The 26,644-nt window shown below is 38.2% G+C and overlaps 1 protein-coding gene across 1 annotated transcript in view; it reads left to right on the top strand.

The window, feature by feature from the left end:
* Lix1 (limb and CNS expressed 1) overlaps positions 1 to 26,644 on the top strand; it is a 53,624-nt gene that overhangs the window by 7,600 nt on the left and 19,380 nt on the right. The window contains exon 2 of the mRNA XM_013022023.1: positions 14,612 to 14,775. Coding sequence (XP_012877477.1) covers positions 14,612 to 14,775 — 164 coding nt within the window. The remainder of the gene's footprint in view (positions 1 to 14,611; positions 14,776 to 26,644) is intronic.

Raw genomic sequence — 26,644 nt, 5'->3', positions numbered from 1 at the left:
GCCTCCTCCTTTGGTTTGGTGTCTGGGCACTGTCCCTGAGCTCTTTTGCTCAAGGCTAGCACTCTGCTGCTTGAGCTATAGCTCTACTTCTGGATTTTCTGAGTAGTTTATTGAAGACAAGGCTCATGGACTTTCCTGCCAGGGCTAGCTTTGAACCATGATCCTCAGATCTCAGGCTCCTAAATAGCTAGGATTACAGATGTAAACCACAGGAGCATGGCTCCAGATTTGCTGTTTTAACAAAGTAGAACTTTGTGTGGTTAATCCTTAATTAATTGTCTTAAATCAATGTTCTTACAAAGTCTCTTTAAATACAGTATAATGTCAGTGCCCAGTGATGTATAGGAGAGATATATACTTCCTGATTGGTAAATAGGTTACATCAGGTTTTTATTTTCTGCAGCTTTAGAGATTGATGATGTCATCTGACCCATGGTGCACATATAAACCACATATGTGAACTCAGGAATGCCACTGCTGTTTAAGTGTGATATACCTAATCACTTTTTATTTTGCTTTTGTGATTCCTTCTTACTCCTTCATATTATTGTAAATATAAAAAAATAATTTTTACTTAAATTCCACCCTCCTTTCCCCCACCAAAGAAAAGGATTTACACTTCAAATTTTTTTCAATTTCAAATTTTAGGGGTGAAAATCCATAAAAGAATAAATGGCATCCTATTTGCATATGTTGTAAAATCTCCTGAGAAATTAAAAAAAAACACCCCAGGATCAAAGTTCTTTCAGGAAAATCTTTGGGGTTTGGGATAGAGGTGAAAGAAGAAAAGGGAAAGAAAACAAAAGAAGCACTAGCAGCTCTCCAGCTGCTGAAGGAGCTAACACTGACTGAGAACACAACCATTCTTTCTGCTGGGAACAAAGCAGGACTCCAAGTTGCCTGTGTCTTGCTGTGCAGCTGTGGCTACCTTTAAAAGACTGCCCACAAAAGCAAGTGGGGCCCAGGATTCCTACATGCACTACTGGACACACAAGCTGTGTCTGCAAGATTCCATTCGCCTGGTCTAAGCAAGGCTGAAGAAGGTTGCAAACATCTAGCTAGACTTGATTACTCAGTGCCCTGGGAGTAAACCAAACCCAGCATACCACACAAAGGCACCTCGCTTTTCAACTTATTTTTGATGAATCACAAAGGCATCTTATAGTGAGTTTGTCCCTTAAATAATTTGAGAGTCATTTTTCCTGTTTCGCCTCAACAAAATTAGGAAATCACATTGGTAAGAACAAGTTATTCATGACTGAATTGCTAGAAAGCATTAATTAACTTTATTTTAACATATCACCTGCTAAGAGTAATTTAATTGAAGATTATATTTAAAATATTGCATAACATAAATCCATCTGTTTAGAGGTGAAAAAGCTATTTGAAAATATGGAAATCATCTTGGAAGCCTCTTAATGATTATGCTCAAATCACAGCCTTTCCAATTTGTCTCTAATTGTTTTTGGCAAGGAAAATTTTACCCACTAGAATTTTCCTAGTGAAAGAATTATAAGAAATTGTGTTCCCCCCACTCTTGGCAGATTTATAGTAGGCATTTAAGATCTCTTTTTTTTTGTGGACTAATGGCTATCTTCTATGCAAGACTTCTATCAGGTTATTGAACTGAGCATTAAGCTACATTGCTTTTACTTTCCTGAGGCACATTCATTTATTAAGCATTAATGTAAAATAAAGGCTAAGTCCTCTGGAATTTTTGTTCATCGTATTGCCTTTAGCATCTATTAGAAAGTGAACAATTTGGGCAAAAAAAATCCATATTTAACCTTGAGGAATGTGACATTTCATCTATTTCTGGCTATTCTGAAGTTTTGACTTTATCAATGAATGTTATCACACAAGCTATCTTTTTTCCATATTTGAGCTCTTCATGTATCTTGGTGACAAATAGAACACTGTGTTCAATCAGAGAATCTTCAGACTATTTTTAGAATAATAATAGGGCTTCCAATCTAGAAACAGTTTCAAAGATGCAATAACAAACATATAATTATGCCTTTTCTTTTCTGTCTTTACCTACTATAATCACACATAATAGATAACATGATAGTGCTTACCATGTGTGAATTTCTGACCATGTTTAATTTTAATCTTTAAAGCAATTCTATGATGTAGGCATTGAATTTCACAGATGAGGAACTGAGTCAGGGAACAGTTAGGTATCTTGCAATAGTCAAACCCAGACCATATGGCTCCAGAGAATGACCTTTAAATCACTGAGTAAACTGCCTGCCTAATGATAAAATATGACAAGATTCAGCAGATAGTTTATTGTATATCAACTAGCACATATATAAAAAGTTTTCTATAATATATTCTGTAATCCACTGGGTATTTTAATTATCTATATCTCATTTCCCAAATGAAAACACAGGTCATGTTTTCCTATCAGTATCCCCATCATGTCCAACTTATAAATATGAAAATACAACTATTATAGATATATACATATATGTAGTTGACATCTAGATGTAGATGACATATAGCTATCTACGTATATGTAGTGTATATACAGACACTCAGCAAGCTCTGAAATTTTAGGGTAAATGTTCTCTCGGTATATAAATGCTGATGTTCTTCTCTGACAAGGCCAGGATTCTTCGTTTGCAGAAGGAGAACTCTTGGTTGCTTCATCTCCTAGACACTCCTCATGAGTTGTTCGCCCATGCTCGCATTTTACCTTGAACTTTCCACGTGTGCAGAAACAAGTACACTTTCTCTGAGTCTGAGTCCTTCCTTTTGGCTCCACTTATTCATGGTAGCCCCATCAACCATAGATAGCATATATACCACCTTACGCCATAACAGAGGGAAAAGAAGTCTGTATTCCTGCTTTTGTCTCCCTCCTGGGTCAAGCTGTCACACTAAGGCAATGATGTTAGGTCCAATTACAAAATGAAGCTAAGCAACCTCACTGGTTTTTGTCAAGTCCAATCTCTTTCTTAATGGCAATCTTTCCTATCACTCCCCCTGCAGAGTGAAAAATGGCTCCCATCACTCTTTTAGATTCCCTGGCTGGGCTATGAACCAAGATGATAAAAATCCAGATTAATGGGAGAAAAACTGTATTTAATGACAGATGTATGCAGGGTCTTCCCACAAAATATGAGACTTGAATAAGTGTCAGATAATTGAGGTTTACCTAGCTCCCTAAGTTATGGGAAGGAACAGGGGCTTGGGGCTTCTAGGGCATGGTAGAGACATGTTATTGGAATGTGATACGGGAATGTATGGTGAATAAAATGTATGTTTCATGCAGATTCAACAGTTTCTCCAATATCTCAGAACAAACCTCAAATAACAGGTCATCTTCTGTGATCCAATTTGATTTGAGTTAGGACCACTGAATTCTTTTGGAAGACACATCTTCTGGCAGATAAGAATAGCTCAGAAAAAGCCTGGATCTGCATCTAACAGGTCTCAAGTGCAATCACTTTAAAGTAATCAATAATAAAGTGTTATATTTTGGGGTGGCAACTCCTGGATTCCTTCACTATGAATGCAATTCTTTATTAGCTTGTATCAATTGTATAAACTAGTGAGTGACATTATGGTATTTTCATATAATCATATGGTATATATTGATTTTATCTACTGCTTCGTTTGGCCTTTCATATCTGCCCTTCTTTCTCCCCTTCTCCTTTTCTAACAATTTCATTTTGCAATATTTCAAAAGTAAAGTATTTAAGTATAGTAATAAAGAAGAAGGAAAGAGAGATGGAAGGAAGGAAAGAAATAAATAAAAGAAAGAGAAAAAGAAGGAAGCAAAGGAAAGAAGGAAGCAAAGAAGGAAGGAAGAAAGGAAGGAAGGAAGGAAGGAAGGAAGGAAATAAAAGAAAGAGAAAAAGAAGGAAAGGAAAGAAGAAAGCAAAGAAGGAAGGAAGGAGGGAAGGAAGGAAGGAAGGAAGGAAGGAAGGAAGGAAACTACATCTCCAATAAGGATGACAAAGAAAGAAGTTAGGTTACTTATAGGATTAACTAGCAAGTTAAAAATAAGTAAAGACAAAATATTTGTACTTGGGTAATAAAAAATAGGAAAGAGAGAACAAAAGAGAGAGAAAGCAACTTAGGAGAGTTGAAAAGTATATGGGGTAGAAATATTAGAAATAATAGTGAAAGAAAATACAATAAAAAGCAGATAAAGAAGACTATATATATGTATATATGTCAAGATTTCTTTTCTGTTGAGGAGGATGAAAATCTTTTCCTTTATTTCTAGGCCTGTTGTTTTGCACTCTGTTACGGATGTAAGGGGACATTGAATCATTTTCTCTTTGAGCTATTTGCTGACTCAGATCCACCCTGCCTTGCTGTTTGGGCACATTAGCTCCTGTGGCCAGCTGCTGGTTAAATTACTGTCGGTAGCCTTTGTATGGAATCCAGCTCAAGCCTCTTCATCAGCTGAACTAGAGCACTGTCTGTTTAGCTATCATCTCACACCAGAAGTGCTCAGCCTGTGCATGCATAGGTATGGAAATTGCCCGAGCAATGGTGTCATTGCCACTAATAGTTTCTAGAGATGTGAAATTATAGAAAGGAATCAAACAAAAAAGCAATCTGTGCTGAGATGGTGAGGCGTAGGCACTGAATGAACCTGTGCGTCCTGACCATGCCTGTCTTTGTCCCAGGGCCCCTCTGCAAATGCACATGCAGCTAACTTTCCCTCCTCAGAGTTCAGGCTGTAGTTGCCAAGTAATAAACACCCTTCTTCAGTATGGCTACCCTTTCCTACCTTGGAGAGTTGTGTCTCTGGTTCTGCATCCAAGTCACAATTACTTTTTTTCATCTACACTGATCCTTGCTGTGGTGACTGGCTTAGCTAGTGCAAAGTGGAGCTATTTGAGGCTTAGGCTATGTAAGAATGGGTAGGTGTTGGCTTCCCACAGCCGAAATGATTATAGCACGTGTCTCTTTAAGATGGTTCCCCACCACGGAGCAGGCTAGAAAGGACTGACAGACCGTTCTCCAGCATATGCTTGCTCTGTAGATTGCAGATCTCCCATCATAAACGGTATTTTTGTAACGTGTTAAACTGTGAGCCTAGGGCTGGGAAGGTGGCTCAGTGGTAGAGTGCTTGCCTTGCATGCTCAAGGCCCTGGGTTCGATTCCTCAGCACCACATAAGCAAAAAGAAAAAGCCGGAAGTGGCGCTGTGACTCAAGTGGTAGAGCGCTAGCCTTGAGCTGAAGAGTTGAGGGACAGCGCCCAGGCCCAGAGTTCAGGCCCCACAACTGGACCCCCCCTAAAAAAACAAAAAACTGTGAGCCTATAGAGTTCATGCAAGTTCTCTTTTTCTCTTTCCTGAAGCCCAAGTGAGGAGAGTTCCCTTCCCTTCCTCCATTTGCTACCATTTGGTTTACTGCCTGTTTCTCTACAACTCTGAAGTTCAGTATCTTTGGATTTCACCTGTTCTCTGTTTACTGATTAGGGTTGTACTCCCATGTATTTCCACACAACACCCCTCTCCCTAAAAGCAAGCGTCCCAAGTTTTGTTTCAGACTTGTTGAGACATTGGAAAGTGATAAGTGTCTCTAACCTGTCACCTTTCCACCTCCTTACATAATTCTTCAGTGAAAGCATAACTATTTATCTTTTTTTCTCTTTACTACCATATTTGCTCCTTTGACAGCACAGCTTCTCTTCCTTCCCTCCCCCCCCCCTCCACCTATCTAAATCTCATTCCAAGAACACAACTCAGGCTTTCCTCCTAGCTCAATTTTTCTTGACATTCTCAGCCCACATTTTCCTACTTTTTCCCTTGTGCTTATTTAATTACTACGCCACAATTTTTAAAGCTTTAAATATTACTTTAACATCTTCTCTGTTCTACAATTTAGCACTCTAATATTTTGTTCACTAATTATATGATGACTATATTATTTCTCCAGACAGATTATAGATGTCTGTGGGGAGAGACCTATCTTGAATGTACTTACTACTTTATTTTATCAAGGTCAGGAGTGATACACAGACTGTAACAGTGCCTCATTGATGGTTAATTATGGTGTTCTGTTCTACTGATCCTAGGAGCTATTTTCAAACATTTTCAGCAGAGCATTCCAGGCTGTTCACATAAATGAATTAGAGTTGGCATTGGAGACAAATGGACTTATCATCCCCATTTAGCATTTTCCTAAACCACAGTTACTTTAAATGTACCACTCAAGTGAACAAGTGGCCACTCTGACTAGGTGCCTGGTCTGACTAGGCTTTTTATCTTTTGGCCCTCTTGTATCTCTCTATTTGGACATAGATGCTACCATCGGAGACAGGCTTTGTGAGCACTACCAAGATTCATACATAAAACCTCCTATCAAAGAAAAAAATTTGTTTACATGAATCATAGAGCTTCACTTATTTTCTTTTTCCCCCATTTTTTTTTCAGGTAAGGGGTAGGTTTATTCGGTAGATCTGCTGGGACCAGGCAAGGTTGGCACTCCACGTGGCTGGCAAAAAAGAGAGGAAAGAGAGAGAAAAGAGCTAGAAAAGAGCAGAGAGAGCAAGAAAAGAACAGAGAGAGAGAGCAGAGAGAGCTAGAAAAAGGCAGAGAGAGAGGTAGAGAGAGAGTGAGCAGAGAGAGCTAGAAAAGAACAGAGAGAGCTAGGTAGCAGAGAGAGCTAGAATAGAACAGAGAGAGAGAGAGAGAGAGAGAGAGAGAGAGAGTCTGGGCCTGGGCTAGCCCCCCATTTTTTAAATCAAGTAGTTGTACAAAGGAGTTTCATTTTGACATGTCCATTGATGCATGCAACATATCTTAATTAGAGTCACCTCTTTATTACTGTCCCCTCTCCCCGCCCTCATTCCCCAAACCAATCTCACCAAGTTTCATGTTCCATTTTCACATGGGTACTTATTTTTTAAAATCATATTCATGCTTCTTCTCCCTCTCTGCTCATACTACCCCCTCACAGTGGGGGCCACATCCTAGACAAGGACTTGGTTTAAATTTTTGTCATTCATCTTTTTAAGTATTAATTATTCAAATTCAGGTGCAGCTACAACTGTTCAGGTATGTGGAGTGTTCTTAGTTTACAAATACTGCATTCAACGACTGCTTCTAGGCAAATAGCTTTGGGCTAGATATGAAGGAATCTACAGAAGAGAATGAAGCAAAGTCTTTGCCCTCTAGATTCTCAGTCTGCTGTGAGTTAAGTCGCAGAAAACTGTACTCTATTAGATGAATTGTTACCACAAGGCATTAAACTCTTCTGGCCAGAAAGAAGTCCAGCCAAGTCTGACTTGATAAATTTAGCCAGGAGCACCATATCCATTTTATTAGCATGGTTTATAGGAGATTAAGTGCTAAGACTCAGGGACGCTAATGGAATAAGAGCTCAGAAAAGGAGATGTATGTGAACTATAGTCAGTGAGTTTGGCATGATGGAGGGGGTGGTGTTTCTTCTGAAGTGTAGGAGTAAATTGAAGGGCAGGAGAGGGGAGGGGCAGAAATACACTCCAGGTAGGAGGGAGAACTTAAACTAAGATACAGATAACAAATAAGCCCCATGTGTTTGAAGACAAGAAAAGAGAATCCTGGCTGGTGCCAGTGTAGGATTTCTACTGGTGAGGGTCAAAGGTTAAGTAGCCAAGGTATTCCGCATTGTTGATGTCTTCATTGGTTAGCTGAGAAAACCTTAATGCTGAACTTGCATAATAAAAAAAAGGAAACAGGAGGGAGAAAATATAAATCTCATTCATAAGAGACCTGACAAGGGATCTAATTACTTCTCTGAAAACTTATTTAGGTTCAAATTTCAAAACACATTGAAGATGATGGTCATCTCAATGCCTACATAGCAAATTGTCTTGTTGATTTGTGTACTATTTATTTATAACTTGTCTTCAAGAATTACAATCCAAGGCAAGGAGGTAGCTGAAGAAGGGGGATCTTCCATGTCAATAACATTTACTCTTAGATATTATAAGATTATCACAACCACAAGAAGTAAATGTATGTCATGTTGTTATTCCTAAGGATCTCCCAACAATTTTCTTGTTACATCTTCCCACAACCCTAGCCTCAGCCATTTGATGTTCTCCATCTTCTTCACAATTTTGTCTGTTAAACAGCAGTTACTGTGACAAAAGATGAATAGTGTTGAGCACTTAAAGTGCTGTTTCTTTTATCCAGACTCCAGCACCAGCTAGATTGCTCCCATGTGCTTTTTCCAGGTCTCCAGCACAGTGTCATTACTACCCTCACATCTCTTGTCGGATTCAACAGATGACTGGTTTATCATGTCCTGGCTGGGGATAAAAGCCTTTTCCTTCAGAATCTATTGCAAGAGATTAGAAACTTCAAAAGGAGCATTAATAAACTTCAAGAGAAATAATGCAGAGCTAAGACTGATATGTGTTCTAGACCATAGCTTCCTGGTGTAGGTACTGGGCACAGCTAGGTAGACAGTCCTGACTTTGCCTTTTCCTTATGATTCTTTGCCTAGGAAGTTAGTTTATTTTATATTTGTTTATTTATTATTTATTGACACGTCCTTGTAATCCTCTTGAGACCTTGATCTGTAACAATCCCTCCCAAACCACATGGCTGGTGGGTATTTCTACCACTGCTATGACTACAACAGGGTGTTGCTGAAGATTGATTGTGAAACTATCCATTCACATGGGCGCAGACTATCATTAAAGACTACAGTTCTGGGCAGGAATGATCTCACATTACTTATGTAAAAAAATACATATGTGAGCCTTTGTTTTGCTTGACTCTGTCAAGAACAGATGTCAGAAAAATGGATAATGCGAAAAAGGAAATGTTTGTGCAGAAAAAAAAATGTTTGTGTGGAGCTCTCTATGCCTACTCTATCAATAGTCTCACAAATGCAACATGCCTTGTATCTCTGTGATGGCATTCTAATACCTGATTAATATTCATTACCCGCCTATTATGTCCCAGGAATTGTGGGAAAAGTTGTATAATTCCTCCATACAAGGCCTCTTGTAGAAGGAGACAGGCATGAAAAGAGTTCTCTTCTATTCTATTCTATTCTGGGATAACTTAGGATGAGCAAAGAACATAGACTAGACACACAAACAGACCTACATTAAATATCCCATCTGACATTTTGTAATTCCATAATTACACCTTGACCTTCTTCATTTCTGATTTGTAAATTGCGAATGAGAAGACTTCAAGGGAGAACCAGCAAGATTAAGTGAGAACACATACAGCATATTTGTACATAGGAGAGATGGGAGCAGTGACTTCTTCCTACAGTAGGGCTTCTTAGACTTCAGTTGTATCCAATTTCTTAAGAATCTTTTTAAAATAAAAATTTGGGGGGCTGGGAAGGTGACTCAGTGGTAGAGTGCTTGCCTTGCATGCCTGAGGCCCTGGGTTCAATTCCTCAGCATCACATAAGCAAAAAGAAAAAAGCCGGAAGTGGTGCTGTGGCTCAAGTGGTAGAGAGCTAGCCTTGAGCTGAAGAGCTGAGGGACAGCGCCCAGGCCCAGAGTTCAGGCTCCACGACTGGGCCCCCCCCCAATAAATAAATAAATAAAAATTTGGTAATAGGCTTTAGATTAGGCTGGAGGGCTGGATTTATAGCAAATTCCCAGGTATTAATCATCCTTGGTGTAAGATTTCTTTTTTCCTTGCTCCTGTTTTTATTTGTAAGGAATAGATGCTGGAAATGAATCTTGGAAAATGAGTAGTTTCCATACACCCAAGAAGATATTGGGCAGTGGAAAGGCATTGCCACAGGATGAAAGCAGATATGAGTATCACCAATGTTATAGGAATTACAGGGGCAATGAACAGCCAGACAATGAAGTTGGAGAGAGGAAAATGAATAGATTAGAATCTTCTATGCCTTGTCAAGGAGTTATTTATGCCACAGGTAATGAAGGAATCACAGAAGAATTTTAAGACCTGAAGTATCTGATGAGCTGTGCAATTAAAATGTTACTCTGGAAACACTGGGAAGATTGATTGGATGATAGATGACCAGAGTCGCGAGGGTTTTGTGAATCTCTTAGTGAGCGAATATGATTTGGGCTAATGCAGCACAACATTAGTTTGGACCAAGAAGCAATGATACCTGTGGGAGACAAAAACATATGCATTAATTAGATATGGAGAGGAAATGAAGATATGGGTTACTTTAAGATTTATGATTAGTGAATATGTCAATGTGTTGATGATGACATCAATTTCCAAGGAATTTAGAAGGAAGGAAAGAATCTATGGAAAAGGAAGTAAGTTGACTATGGAAATATTTTGAATTTGTATACCATGCAACTAGAAGTAGCGATTACTAAAGTCTGATTTAAAGCAGAGAAGTTTGGGAGCTGTTGTTGAGTGTTATGATACATACCATAGAGATAGGAGGACCCACCACTCCAGGAGAACAGCAGAGAGAAAAAGCAAAGCAAGGTTCTCATGGATACAAACATAAAGAATGAGCAGAGGAAGAGAAATCCATGTAATACCTACAAGAAATTATTAGAGAGAATCATAATCAGGGAGAAGTATGGTCATATAAAATCATGTACAAATATGAGAATGTAGCATATTGTTTCTAGCAGATTGGCTACACTGAGAAAATGTTAATAATGAGTAACCAGAAATAGTTCCAAGATTGTTTCATTTAACATTTTTGTGTATTTATTCATTAAGTCATTGTCTTAAGCATACTTACAGAAGTTTGAAAATACTAAATAAAGAGGAAATGCTTGAAAATGAATCAAGAGAACTAAGAGAATAAGTGCCAGGAGAAGCAGCATCACAATTCATTTGAGACTGTAGGAATGAAGGTGGAGCTGGACACTTTCACAGAGGTATCCTTGTATATAGAGATGACAATAGCACTTCATGGAAGGTGGAGTCATTAAGTGTGGGCAGCTAAATGCTAAACTGCCGTGAAGGATAGCCTCATACTATTCACCATTTTCCTCAGAGCACCTGTCCCTCTGTGCATATTTTCTTTGAGATGTCCATATAGCTTGCTGATGATACCTCAAAAAAAAAAGGCACATGTGTTTCATAAATACCTCATCGTCTGATACACCAAGCTTTGAGATTTCAAACAGCAAGTTGGCCTTTATCCCTCCTCACTCTATTTGTCTGTTTTTCTAGTCAATAAGAGTAGGTAGAGATGGAAAGATGGATGGTGTGTGTGCAGACCCATATGGTGGATTTCTTAAGGGTGATGACATCTGTGGTACCATCAAAGAAATCTTCTGAAGTTGCACAGCAAAACTTTTGAAAGTTGTAGCTTTTATTTATACAGAATTACTACTTAAAGCATGCCTTCAAATTCTGTAATCCAAGGAGCTGTTTATGCCAAAAATTCTTCCATTTGTGTTATCTAATCATGATTTCTCTGCTTCCTATTTTAGTTCTCAACTTAATCTCATTCAGTGATAAATGGAATTAAAATAGGAAGCTAATGGCCCTTGATGACTAGCAGAGCAGCAGGCCACTGGCTACATTTCAGGGTTCAAACTTCAGAACATCTCTGCTGAATTCGGAAGGTCAACTGCAAGTAGAGACACAAATCAGTCAGTTCATATATCACTGTTTCCTCAGAAGTGGGAAGGAGAAAGGGGCGGGAGACAGAAATATGGCTTACAATCTGAACATTCTATTTTACGGAAACAGGTGGAAAGTTCTGTTTCAACATTTATAAATGAAATTAAAGGCTCTACAATGATCACATTTCAATATGATCCCTTCCATATGTATTTTACTCATTTTATATATTCTTTGATTGTGTGATAGTCTCTCAACTTTTTAAAATACTAAACACAGTCATTTATAACACAGAATGGCACCATGTAGGTGATCAGTGATGTGAGTTAGGATGTAAAAGACACCAGTGCTTTATTAACAGCTCAGAAAATGATAACCCAATGTTTTTGACTCCAAATCAAGTTCTGCAATATTCCTGATTCATAGGAACTTATCAATATCCAACATTTTGAAGCATGTCCAAGAATGTATTGACCATAAAAGCAAAGGGCATAAACATTACCTTACACAAAAAATGTTTGAGACAACAAAAGTGATCAATCTAGAATTTAAAAAAAAATAAAATTGCCTGTATTGGGGTGTGTGTGTGTGTGTGTGTGTGTGTGTGTGTGTGTGTGTGTGTGTGTGTGTGTGTGTGTGTGTGTGTGATAGTGTATTTCTGGAGCCAGAGATCTAACCAAGACTCTCATTCATTCTAGGAAATTGCTCTGACACTGTGCTAAATACAATCTCTTATATGCAAATAAAAGATGTCAATTCAAAATGTTTTAAAGGAAAAGTAAACTCAATCAAGGATCCTGAATTTGTATGAAGTTAGGAGAAAAAGCTCAAGCTTACTTGCTTCTTTCTTTTTCCTTCCCTTCCCTTCCCTTCCCTTTTCATCATTCCTTTCTTCTTTTTTCCTTTCCCTTTATTCATTCCTTTCTTTTCTCTCTTCTTCCTCCCTTTTTTCCTTGGCTTCTTGCTTCCTTTCCTTGTACTGAGGCTTGAACCCTTGCTCAACTTTGTCACTCATAGCTGGTGCTCTATCACCTGAACTAGGCTTCCAATTTGGCTTTTTGCTGGTTCATTGTTAAGGGTCTCTCAGATTTGTCTTCTGGTCTGGCTTCAAACTGCAATTCTCAGATCTCCCTTATTAGCTAGGAATCATAGGCATGAGACACTGGTGTCTGGCCAGAAAAGTCTTTCTATCTCCATTTCTTGGTTCTATGCTTCTCTGTGTTGATTTCCTTCTCTTGCCTGCTTTCCTTCCTGATTTATTCCCACAATGATCTTTGTGTAAAGGAAGAAACTTTGAACAAAAGTCCCTGGCTGTTTACCTCAAAATAGCTTGATTTTGGCCAGATCTCCAGTTCCCCTGTAGGCTGTGATTCCTTAAGGTAAACCTGTGGTCTATTCACACAAGAAGGTAAGTAAATGTCAATCAAAACAACAACAACAAAAATCAACAGATGTCCAACACTGCCTTCAAATATGTGATATGCTATACTGTGAGTAAGGAGATAAACCATTTTCAAGCCCCAGAAGTGAGAAGTAAATTCCTTCTACAAGCCAGAGAAAATCAGATTGCAGGTCCCCTATACTCAAAACTACTAGCAGTGGAAAGAGGTTGCTTCAGATGTAGCAAATGCCAGGTTCTTCTATATGTTCAGGTATAGGCCAGATGGGCAGTTATCAGGAGTGTTTACAAGAATTCCTGCATTCGGTAGAGCTTTGCCTACATGACTCATAAGGTCAGTTTTGACTCTAAAATTCTATTATCCTTGTTAATTTTCCCAATTCAATTTGCAGTACAGGATAAATAAACCAGCCTAATTTGATCTGGAACATCTGCGGGCTATCACAGGTCATTTAATCTAAAACACATGTTACTGGCCATTGCTGTGTTGTCTGAAGTCATCTAACAGGCCTTGTCCTTAACAAGGTCTTCATGTTACCAGTCTCAGCGATGGCTCTTTCCATCCTCTTTGCTTATTCCACAATGGCTTTTCGTTCTTCTTTAGCATGAAGCTAAGGAATTTTCTTCCTTCTGAATAGTGAATACAGATTAAAATTAAATTGCTTACATCTTTATTTTGCAACTTGGCTTTCACTTTGAAGGTTCAAGAATCAATGAGAAGTAAGAGAGAGAATCACAATAATCTTGATGCTTAGTTTTTGTGTTCAACGCTGGCACCCTACCACTTGAGCCACCATCCTACTTTTGGCTTTTGGGTGGTTACATTGGAGGTAAGAGTTTTATGAAGTTTCCTATCTGGGCTAGCTTCCAACTGCATTCTTCAGATTCCAGCCTCCTGAGCAGGAAGGATTAAAAATGTGAGCCATCAGCTCTGGCTGAACAAAATTTTGTTAAAGCAAAATTTCAAACAGAGAAACGAGATTTAACGTTTTTATATTAGTATTAATTTGTAAAGTATTCTGTTATGATCACTGTTGTTAGAATTTGAGTACTAAAACTGAGAGTTGTTCATTAAGAAATGTACATGTGTGTTAATATTGTTGTGTGTGTGTGTGTGTGTGTGTGTGTGTGTGTGTGTGTGTGTGTGTGTTTGCCAGTCCTGAGGCTTAAGCTCAGGGCCTGAGCCCTATCCTTGAGTCACATTGCCACTTCTGGCTTTTTCTGAGTAGTTTACTAGAGATAAAAGTCTTACGGGGTCATGGGGGGTGGGGGTGGGGAGTGGAGAGGAGGAAAGGGGTAGTGGGAGAAAAACAAAGGAGTAGGTACCAATGTTTGACAAGAAATATACTCATTACCTTATTCATGTAACTGTAACCCCTCTGTACAGCATCTTTACAATAAAATAAAAATAAAATTCTCACAGACTTTATTGCCCAGGCTGGCTTCAAACCACGATCCTCAGATCTCTGACCCCTGAGAAGCTAGGATTATTAGGTGTGAGCCACCAGTGCCCAGCTTTAATATTGTATTATTAACATATTCTAACTATATGTAAAGCATGTTCTTTAATAGCTAAAAGCAGGCCACATCTTATATAGACTCAGCTCAGATGAAAATTGCATGTTACAGAATCCAGTCTCAAAATTTTCTTTTTCTTATGCATGGCCATTCTCACTAATAATTGGTGATATGTCTTGTCTTTTGCAGTGAATGTTGTGTCAATGTTACAGGAGTTCTGGGAAAGTAAGCAGCAGCAGAGAGCCACCTTTCCCAGTGAAGGCCTGGTGGTGTATGAGTCCCTGCCATCTTCTGGGCCCCCCTTTGTGAGCTATGTGACTCTTCCAGGGGGAAGCTGCTTTGGCAACTTTCAGGTAAGGAGCAGCCATCAAGTGTTCAGTGAAAGTTAACTGGGTAAAAATAGGAAAAACAAAGTCATTTGTAAAATGATGAACTTACTTTGTTTGGAGAGAGTAAGCAAAATTGTGCCATATGCTACTATATTTGCTGAAAAATTAATCAGATGTTCTGGGGATATGCTCTCATATTTCTTTATAAAACATGAATTTTGTCACGTACTTTTTATAGACTAAGTGGCCACTGCTGTTTTCTCTTTCAACAAAGACTCTGGAATATAATTTACAAAACAAGGAAACAGTAGCAAAACCCTTCCAACAGTCTGAAGCCTCCACTTCCAGGAATTTTGCAATCAAATATTATGTGCTTTAATTAACATAGGATGCAAAAAGAGCATGAGCCAACAACAGAAGATTGAAAACTGAATCACTTTGCTTAGGCCAACTGTCTATCTGTAATACCCTTGAGAAACTGAATTAACTCCCCAAATTCCCCAACTTTGAGATACAAAATAATATCGACAGAGATGGTTGAAGTCATGTAAAATGTGCATATGAGATATCTAGAGATATTATGAGATATATGTAGTATATATAGTATATAAGTATAGTATATTGTATAAGCCTTAGAGGAGTTTCTACATCATTCTTACAAAAATTTTAAAGAGGACTGGGAATGTGGCTCATTGGTAGAGTGTTTGCCTTGCATGCATGAGGCCCTGGGCTCTATTCCTCAGCACCACATAAGCAGAAAAAGCCAGAAGTGGCATTGTGGCTCAAGTGGTAGAGCTCTAGCTTTGAGCTGAAGAGCTGAAGGACAGTTCCCAGGCCCAGAGTTCAAGCCCCACAACTTGCAAAAATAAAAAATATAAAAAAATTAAAAATAAATCAGCCACCTGGTTAAATTTTTATGCTGATGAGGGTATATAAATGAATAATTTCTTTCTAGTTATATGCTTACACAAAAACATTTGCCTAGGGGCTGGGAAGGTGGCTCAGTGGTAGTGCGCTTGCCTTGCATGCCTGAGGCCCTGGATTCGATTCCTCAGCACCACATAAGAAAAGAGCCAGAAGTGGCACTGTGGCTCAAGTGGTAGAGCACTAGCCTTGAGCTGAAGAGCTGAGGGACAGCACCCAGGCCCAGAGTTCAGGACCCACGACCGGACCCCCCAAAAAAAAAACATTTGCCTATATTACTGTTTATATCTGGTTATACTGTATGTAACAAATACTCATTGACTAAGAACTATCAATCAGTCATCTAAGAATAGGGTCCATAACCTAAGAGATCAATGCACAAAAAGTTATAGTAACGATAGAGCCATATCTAAGGGTTAATGAAAGCATAGGAAAGGAATTTCAATTTTATGAGTCTCCTTTATAAGTACCTCTTTAATGTAATAAACTCTTAATTTTCAGTAACTGGCACAGATATGTTTCTTATAGCTATGAACTTTGGGAAATTCATATACCATCAATTTTCTTTCTTATCTTTGACAACTAAGAAGTCCACAGGCAAACTATCAGCATATGTTTTTATAGTATAAGTCTATAGAACTTAATGTCATATTTTAAGGCTAATATCATAACTGATATTATTCATATTTCTACTGTACTCAACCCTTTAAATTTATTGCCCTACTCATTTAGTTTACCCTGTGGCCTGGTAGATGTTTTACATAGTCTCAAATCCTTCATGGAGTGAAGAAGGGTTTAACTTAATAAATAGATCACAAACCCATAATTCCTAGACAACAAAGGATTCTAAGGAATGTAAGTGCACGTTGAGACAAGCAACTAAGGGTATGTTGGCCAGTCAGAAAAGGAAAGCTGACATTATTCTCTTCATGAAGAATGGTGTGTGCAGAGGCATTCGGCAAGGAAAAAAACAAACAAACCACGAGCACGTTCAGAATTATGGGAGCGCAAGTGTCAGTCTGTATGACAAAGATCCATGGGAAAGTACATTTGGGGGACAGTTAAGAGAGCACAATGTCTTGCAAAGGAGTAAAGGTTCTATGTTGTATAACAGAGCCTCTTAATGTGTTTCAGAAGGATCACTGTGGAAGTGTCATAAAGATGCTTTACATGTAAATTAAGCTAAATATGAAGAGGCTGACAGGAGATGAGTGATGAGCACCCATTACTCATTCGATGTCCATTCAGATGAGCTGAATATGTAGTATAGTTAGGAAGGAAAAGCAAAAGAGCTTCTGTAGGATGGGATTCAGGATTTGGGATGCACCTCAGCTTTGGCCTTAACCACTGGACAAGGAACAAAGGAGGAAGAAAATTGGGGACTTTGAGGGATGAAAACAGAGTCAGCATGACATGTCAGGGACCCACCAGACAAAAAGCATATGACCTGAAATTCCAGAGAAATATGAATTGTATTTCTAAATGTCTGAACTGCAGCTATGGCTATAGGAATTACCACCAAGTGAATATACATAGCATGAGAAGATCAAGAATTGATGTTAGGAATGGTTTGGGAGTTAAGAAATAAAAGAATGAAAAAAACCCACTTCTCTGAAGTGTGAAGATTATAGAACAAAATGAAGAACTAGAAGAGGGGATTTATAGAATTGAAGGCAGGTGATAGCTTGAGACTGAAATGCAGAGACCTGCACTCAACCACACTACAGACAAGCAATGAAGGTCTGCTTGGGGGAAATGGGGAAGCTGTTCTGTTTTAATTGTCACCAGGGCTTCCTGAAATCTAAGCTGTAATTAAAACTGGGAAAGACCACTAAGGCTGAGTCCTAATATTCAAATAATCCTCAAATACCCAGAAGAGATGGGCCAGAATTTGGTGGACTGCACTTAGGAAGCAAAATAACAACAATAAAAATTTATAAGAAAAAAGGCAAGTGAACAAATGAGCAAAGTAATTTAGATAACAAAAGAAACAAGAGCACAAGAACAACCCACAAGGAAAATCTCATTTTAGAAATAGGTTCATATATAAATGCAGTATTATGAAAGCACCTGCCTGGATCTATCTTTTAAGCAGACTGCTGCACAGCCACAGAACTATGTGATTCTTTTGTCATATCTTGTGGAGAATGTGATGGGGCATTTCATTCTGAAAGTTTGTGATTGTTCTAGCCCAAAGAAATTGCTTCTGTTACTTATTCCTTCCCCTGTTTTCTTCTGTCTCTTTCTAGAACTATTATTAAATTGGTATTTCACCTTTAGGATTTATCTCTTCTCCTGTACCGTCTTTTTCCATCTCAGTCCTTTCACCATTCTTCATTACTTTTCAGCTTTGCTATTCTTTACTAATCTGCTTTTGATTTGTGCTTTCTCCTCTATTTACTGTTTTATTTTTTGTTTATGTTATTCTAACTTGGCAGACCAATGTTAACTTTCCTGTGTCCTGCTTGCTCCTTTTATATCTATTTTGAGGATCAATATCCTCTCACAATTTTCTAAGGATATCTACTGTTTACATTTTTAATGGATCAATAGCTTTAGGGGAATTTTATGACAATTGATGAAATGGAACAAAAACTAGCAAACTTGGTTAAGAAAATCAAAACCTATGTCTTTGAAAAGGTAAATGAGAAAGACACGACTTTTGCATATCTAATTAAGGAAAACACCAAGACACGCCACATTAGCTATGAGAGAGGAGGGTACAATAGGAGAATGTTATATAAGTAAGTCACAATAAAGAGCAGAAAATTTATATTGACTACATTCTAGAGAGTAAGAGCTGTATTATCTTTGCAATTCTTCTATACATAGGAAGCTATTTCAAAAAATGTTTTGTTTTGTTTGAGGGGTGATAGATCTCAATAGTTTCCTAGTACCATCTTTTTTTTTAATATTAGAGGTTGAACCTGGGCCTTTAAGTCATACCCCTATCTTGACCCAATTTGGGGCCTGAACTCTGGGCCTGGGTGCTGTTCCTCAGCTTGCCACTGGTGCCCAGCAGTAGAACATTAGAACTCTTTCTGAATAACTCCAGGAGGTTCAATCCATTTAATCCTGTAGCATTCTTTTTGTTTTTTTTTCTGTTGTTGTTGTTGTTGTTTTTGGTTGGTCGTGGGGCTTGAACTGACCTCTTATCATTTCCATACTCACCTTTGTGACCTATTGATGAGGGTTGATGCTACCTACCTTCTCTTCCTGTCTAACTCAGTCTTAGCTTCCAGTACTCCACTTAGGTCACATTCTCCATGAATATTCTCTGAATCTCCCCGCTAGAAATTTCTACCTCCTGTGATTTCCCCAAACAGTTATCTATCTTTCTACTGGCGTTTGATGTTTCCTACCTTATGCTAAGGTTACTTACTATTATTTGCATGTTCTGTCTGTCCATGAAAATGTAAATTCCTCAAGGATAGGGTCTAGATCCTTATGACTTCAAGCACTGTGCTTTTTATGAGTTATGACCTAATAAATTTTGTTGAATTCATACTCAAGTGAATAACAAATTCCAAGAATGAATAAGTGAATTTAATGTTTGCCAGTTCATATATAATCAATAGTGAGCAACAACATTTCACCTAGTTCTGCATGGCAATATGCTAGGAAGAAAGAGTCACTAAAACTGAAATCAGTTGATATTATTTTGTTCATATCTGTGCTTAAATTGAGAGTGGATGCATTTGAAAATATTGATTTAGGGCCTTTTAATTCTCTCTGGATTTAATTTATGCATAGTAACTTTCCCTACTCTCATACCATGAATAACCAACTATGACTATACTCACTCATAAGCATACATTATATTTGTTCATAATTAATAAATGCATCTAGACTCTATTTAGACTATAACATATTTGGCAGATCAGTGACTAAAACTATATTTAGTCTTAGAAATCCTATTGTTCTTATTTCCGTTACCCTGAGAACAATGAATTTGCCTATCATTTCATAAATTTTGACCCACAATGATAGGATTTCCCACAGGTAGCAGATCCAGCATCTTCCTTGTGGCCTTTACAAAAACAAAAAATAAGATGAAAAATGGAACTTCTCAGCAGGGAGGCCCCCTTGGTGATTTCTCTGATCATTTTAGGGTCTCCTTCTCCTTATGTTTAAACCATTATATTTTAAAGTTCTCTGGAGGATTGTTAACATCCTTGCTTAAAAAGATCCAGAATTTCCTGAAGCAAATATGTTTTAAAAATATATTTGGATGATTAGTTGCCAAATTGGGCCCCTTAACCCATTTGGACCTCCAAAATATGAAAAAAAGGAAAAAATAGGAAAAAAGCAAAATTTTTCTAAAAGTAGTATCCTTACACTTTCTTTGTCAGCTCAGAAACCATCCTAAATGCTATTTTCACCATATAGTATTTCATGTTTTTGCCAGCAGTTGGTCTATAAGAGCCTACATATTCATTCTTGCAATGCCTTTCACATAATCAAATGTCACCCCTGTGCACTGCAAATCATTTCATGATGGATTATTAATGCCAGGACCTTGTTCTAAAATATGGAGAAGCCATTATGCCAGCAGTAGCCTTCTTCCTAAGCCATGGATGCCACTTCCAATGGTGCCAAGTAATTGAAAATACTTTAAGTGGAGTATGAGACCAGATTGCAGGACTAAAATCCCTCTGGTTTCAGGAGGTTTCATGAAAGCTAGAAGAGACTATACTCATTCATTCTTTACAAAAGTGGTATTCAGACTGAACTTTTTTCTGATTAATCAAAGGAAAACAGTCCAGTGAATGCCCCTGATAACCACAATCTACTGGTTTTATGCAAAGAAACTTTCCATTCAGGTAATTGGAGGCTTTTCCCTTGAAAACTAAAGAATTTTTAGTTATGCCTAACACTACAACAGAGAGAGAGTGACAGAGAGAGACAGAGAGAGAGACAGACAGAGGCAGACAGAGAGAGACAGACAGACAGAGAGAGAGAGAGAGAGAGAGAAAGAGAGAGAGAGTCTGCCTTAAATTCTGGCCTTGATGCATTACCGCAGTGTAGAGAATGAGAAGTAAAACTATGAATTTATTTTTGAATTTTCAAACAATAAATTATTTTTCAGGAAGTCATATTGAAACACCATATTATGAACTGTGCTTTTTCTCAAGAAGCCCTTCTAATATTACAAGCATTAAATAGAAACCCATGCATTCTGAACATATTTCTTTGCCACTTCTGTCTAGGCAGTTAATCCTTCCCTCTCATGACCATGAACAATTGCAATAATTTCTATGTTTTACAATAAGAGCAACTCAGGAGCATCGCATCACCTCCTAAGAAACAAAAGGAAAGTCAGCCATTGTTTCTGCAGCTGTTTTTGTTTCTAAATCCAAAAGGGAAATTGAGTATTTTGTCTTATTTTGTATTTTGATTTAGAAGATTTGTGATTCAAGTTTTGTTTCCACATCCATGGTATGATCTTCTATACAGAATGCGCTGTAGACTTATTCATTCTTATTTTGAGTAAAAGCACAAGTTCCATTGGATATGGCACTACTCTATACAATTACTTACATGCATGAATTATAATTAAAATTTAAAATGTGGCACACACATATGAATCCAGCTTGGTTGATGTGGGTGCTTGATTTATTGGAAATGTAGACATTTGCCCATTAGGTAGTATTCTTTTTCATGTGAGTATTTTGTTGCTGTTGTTAAAATGGCTTCACAGAAAATAACCATAGTTGTAGCACTTGAAATTGGAACATTCAATATCTCCACAGGAAAACTGTTAATTGACTTTTTCTCCCTTAATTACCATGTAGCACCCTGCAAGGTAGAGAGATTGGGAGGGATCAGGGCAGAGGAGTTTTTCTTTGAAAGACATTGACTTTATTTAATGGCCTTTGTTTGCTATGTCACTCTGATGATCAAACTAAAGTCCTTGCCTAGCAATGTGCCTTGAAAAAAATGACATTGGCATGGATAGATAGACATGTTCAATTTTGTCTTATTTTAGTTACTTAAGAAAGTAAGTACACTTTATCTGTATGAGAAGATTTTTTAAAAATCACATTTTACACTCTCATGTATTATATGAGTCTTCTTAAAGTTTAAGGAAGTAAAAGTGTATTTAAATCACAATGATATGTTTATAAAACTGAACTTTCCCCAGGTGGGAATGACTAAGAGAAAATTTAATCAATTCATATACTTGACTAAATAGAATTGTAATGCTCCTTTTGCCTAAAATTAAATCACAGATGTTTTAATATTCTGTACTCCAAAGAGAGGTTCGGTCTCTTCTATAAAATTGAGATTATTATATAGCACTAATGCTGTTTCAACGGTAAGTATTTCTTTATGAAATCATTCATGATGTCTTGTATGCCTTTAAAGCTATGTACCTAAGCTGAGATGCACCACACATTACTTCTAAAGAAGGTATTTCATGCTGAAAAATCAGTTCAGAAAAATGTCTTGTTTTTATAACTAAAAAGACAAAACAATAAGTAATGTTAGTGAATTATCAAACTTCAATAGCATATCTTAATTTAAATTGGAAGGGCATATTTTTCTGTTTGTTTTTTGGGGTTTTATTTTGGTCGGTCATGGGGCTTGAACTCTGGGTTTGGGCGCTGTCCCTCAGCTCTTCAGCTCAAAGCAAGTGCTCTACCACTGAGCCACAGCACTACTTCCGGTTTTCTGGTGGTTTACTGGAGATAGCCTCATGGACTTTTCTGCTCGGGCTGGCTCTGAACCGAGATCCTCAGATCTCAGCCTCCTGAGTAGCTAGGATTGCTGGCTGGGCATGTTGTCTTAATGAGACCCTTTTTTTTTTTTTTATTCCCCAGCTTCCTTCCCTAGATTTAGTCTGTTTTTGTTTTTTTTTCTTATGAGACAAAGTGCATAGAGATGCTTGGGCTCCAAATAGAGCAGTAGAATGGCATAAAAGGAAAACTCAGAGAAGCCCCATAGTGAATAAAAAGACTTCATACTATCTCTCGTGAACTGTCCCATCCTAGTACATAAACATTAGAAAGATGTTCTCCATCACTATAGGTTACTAAATAGAGCAGCCATCTGACTCCCCCATCTCCTCATTTCTCTTTTATGCAATCCTTTACATCTAAGGTCTTATAAAAATAAACCAAAATTGTGAGCCTTAATCGATTCATCTTGTCTGCACCTTAACTTGAAAAAAGAAAATGATATTTTTTTTAAAAAAGAAGAAGAAAGGAAGATAACAATAAAAAAGAAAGAAAAAAACCCTCAAGGAGCCTTATACAATATGGGTTTGTAATAGTTACCAGGGGCTTGGGTTTAGGTATGTCTGTAGAATAGCATTTGCAGCAGAGGTAAATGAGGAGGAGGCCAGGTGGTTTATATTATAAAACTAACATTCTGACCCACCATGTGCCTCAAATGTTTCTTTCACTTGACAGGAACTGGTGAGGTTTCTCTGAAAATTGGACTCCCAAACCAGTCCCCTCCCCCCTACCTAGCAAAGACACGTGTTCCCCACACACACACAGACCTCTAAATTGTTCCCCACATATCAACTGCCAGCCTGACGTGTGCAGAGACACAATGTGGACTTGGGTGACTGAATTTCAACCGTTGCCCTTTTTCATATCCCCATCTGGATGGGAGGAAATACTAATATATCCACAATTAGAGAAACTGGAACACATGCAAATATTCATGCTTTGGCCAGGGCAGGCAAGGTCTTAAAGAGCCTGGCTTGTGGCATTTTTTTTTTCTGGAGGTTTTTTTTTTCTTTTTCTTTTTCTGTCAAGGTGCAACGGAGGTGTTGGTGACACTGACCAGACCTAGCAGGCCATACACATAACTCTCCAAGTCACTTGCTGAGACTCAAACTACAAGTTGCAAAAGTAAAATGCTCTTAACCACCACCACCTGAATGACAGATAGAACAGCCTACAGGGGGCTGGGAAGGTGGCTCAGTGGTAGAGTGCTTGCCTTGCATGCATGAGGCTCTGGGTTCGATTCCTCAGCACCATATAAGCAAAAAGAAAAGAGCTGGAAGTGGCACTGTGGCTCAAGTGGAAGAGCGCTAGCCTTGAGCTGAAGAGCTGAGGGACAGCGCCCAGGCCCAGAGTTCAGGCCCCATGACTGGACCCCCCGCCCCCCGCAAAAAAAAGAACAGCCTACAGGATTTGCGCAAGAATTCTCACCTCTCACTGTCAGTTTATTTGGTTTTGCCACCTGCAATGTCCCGGGTCTGGGAAAATCCCTTGGGTATAATATGCTGTTGAGTGAATGCCATCTAAATATCACTGACCTATCCTTGACCCCAGAGAGGAGGCTATCTTTAACTAATACAATCTGATGCTTTTGCTATTCTGTTACTGTCTTTCAAAAACTTTGCTATTAATGTTGCAACTCCTTAGGTACTCTTGATAGACACTGAAGTATGCCCTAACTTGGTTTTATAGATTGTAGATCTAAAGGCCTGTTTTCCCTCAATCTTTAAAACACATATAAGAACAATCCTGGGAAGTCTGTTGCTTAGAATGAAGAACAGTCTCTTGTGTGAATGTACCTTCCTCCTGTGTCCTTAAAGAAAGGATTGTAGTTGGGAGATATGTTCAGTAAAATCTTATGGTGCAAAAATGCCTCAATATGCTTTCAAAACTAAAGCATGGAAAAAAATCTAACCAAATGAGTGACCAGCAAATTTACTGTTCAGTCTATATTGTATCAATTTCGCTAAAAGATGTTCATTAAGAACCTACTTTAATAATTAACAAAAAATCAATTTCTTATTAATAATTTTGTTATTATTTTGTTTCAATTCTTTTAAGAACTATCCATCTGGGCTTGGAAGTTGCCTCAGTGGTAGAGTGCTTGCCTCGCAAACATGAGGCCCTGGGTTCGATTCCTCAGCACCACATAAGCAGAAAAAAGGTGGAAGTGGTGCTGTGGCTCAAGGGGTAGAGCACTAGCCTTGAGCTGAAGAGCTGAGGGACAGTGCCCAGGCCCAGAGTTCAGCCCCGACAACCGACAAAAAAAAAAAAGAACAGTCCAGCCTAAAAAGTGACTAGCAACTACTTTATTTAAGTATAGCCTACAATTAATCTTGGTTGGTTCTTGCCATTGCATTGTAGGAAATGATCACTAGATTTAAAAAAAGTCAAACTGCTAAGCAGAAAAATAAAATTGAGAACTGACTTAGACAAATTTAGGAAAATTATCATAAAGGGTTTTAAAAAAGAAAAAAAAACTACAGCATACTGCTGGTGGCTCACACCTGTAATCCTAGTTACTCAGGAGACTGAGATCTGAGGATCACAGTTCAAAGCCAGCCCAGACAGGAAAGTTTGTGAGACTCTTATCTCCAATTAACCACCAGAGAACCAGAAGTGGCTGTAGCTCAAAGCAGTAGAATGCTAGCATTGAGCAAAAAAGAGCACAGGGACAGTGCCCAGGCCCTGAGTTCAAACCCTAGCAAACAAGCAAAACAAAACAATAGACTAGAATTCTGCTTTTTTGATAGTTCGTAGAAGTACTTTCTTTAGTGAGATCTCAGCATTTGGGATGTTAACAGAGGACAATTTGCCACAAAGACAAAGAAGCTTCTATATAGCTTCCATGTGAATCACAATGCCAGCTTTTGACTTTCTGATTCAGCAGGTCAAGATAGAGCCTGAGAATATACAGCTTTAACAAGTTCCCAATGACTACAATGTGAACCATAAAAACATGTTAAACTATGCATCCAGACTCTTGACCTAGGCTTGAGGGTGATTTTTGGAGGTTAACTTATGGGGCCCCAGTGATTTGTTGATATAAACTTCAAAATAAAATACAAAGCTAGAACAAGATGGACTAGTGGGGAAGAAGTTCATATTTAGTACAACTTGGGAAGTTTAATACAAATGACTTTTGCTCTTGAAGAGTTACCAAATATTTCATAAAATTATTGAGCAAACCAATGTGGTAGAATTCCCAAAACTCTTGACTCTGGACTTAAGCAAGAGGGATTGCACAAGAGATATTTCCTGCAGGATAGGAAATTTCCTCTCTAGTCTATTCACAGATATCCCTTCCATCTGTTTTCCTTCCCCCTACAGTCCCAAAAGCATGATATCAAGGTTAACCTCAGTGCAGTTTCCTCCTTAATGAGCAATCTATTGCCACAGTGCACTGAAGGCTTCTTGGCTTTTACTTCTAAAGGAAGTCAAGTTTGTCAATCAGGGACAGGAGGCAATTGTGGAAACTTCTGCCAAAATAATCTATGGGATATTAAAGTTGTATTATCTGGAGTATTGTTCTGGTTTAGGGAATGTTATGTGACCTTAGCCAAATAACATATTCTCTGTCTTCCAAAGTGGGTGACCACTTCTGTGAGGAAAAAAAATAATAGTCAATAGTCTGTATTCAAAATCCAACACTGAAGTTATTAGACTTGATGTGAATCTTGTGTTCATTTTTTCATTTGCTTGATCTTGGATACAAAACCTTTAAAGCCTCTGTTTCCACAATTGCAAAATAAGAATGATAACTAAACAGCTTTGTAGGTTGGCTATGATAACAAAACATGATTAAAAAACATAAAGTTTAATACTTACCATAATACAGAGCACAGAGTTTCAGCAGTGAATTTAGGATTATTGAGCTTTCTCTCAAGAGTGTATGCTAAGGGAATTCCTAATTACCTGCAGTAAAAGCTTTGCAGTAGGGGCTGGGAAGTTGGCTCAGTGGTAGAGCGCTTGCCTTGCATGCCTGAGACCCTGGGTTCGATTCCTCAGCACCACATAAACAAAAAGAAAAAAGCCGGAAGTGATGCTGTGGCTCAAGTGGTAGAGCGCTAGCCTTGAGCTGAAGAGCTGAGGGACAGCGCCCAGGCCCAGAGTTCAGGCCCCACTACTGGACCCCCCCAAAAAAAACAACTTTGCAGTAGTTACATATTACTGAACAACAACTGGCCTCAAAACCTACAAACATTTACTGTCTCATACAATCCATGAGCAGT

Source organism: Dipodomys ordii, unplaced genomic scaffold (assembly GCF_000151885.1).
Source record: "Dipodomys ordii isolate 6190 unplaced genomic scaffold, Dord_2.0 Scaffold59, whole genome shotgun sequence".
Classification (NCBI taxonomy): domain Eukaryota; kingdom Metazoa; phylum Chordata; class Mammalia; order Rodentia; family Heteromyidae; genus Dipodomys; species Dipodomys ordii.
This window is presented reverse-complemented; position numbering and strand designations above follow the sequence as displayed.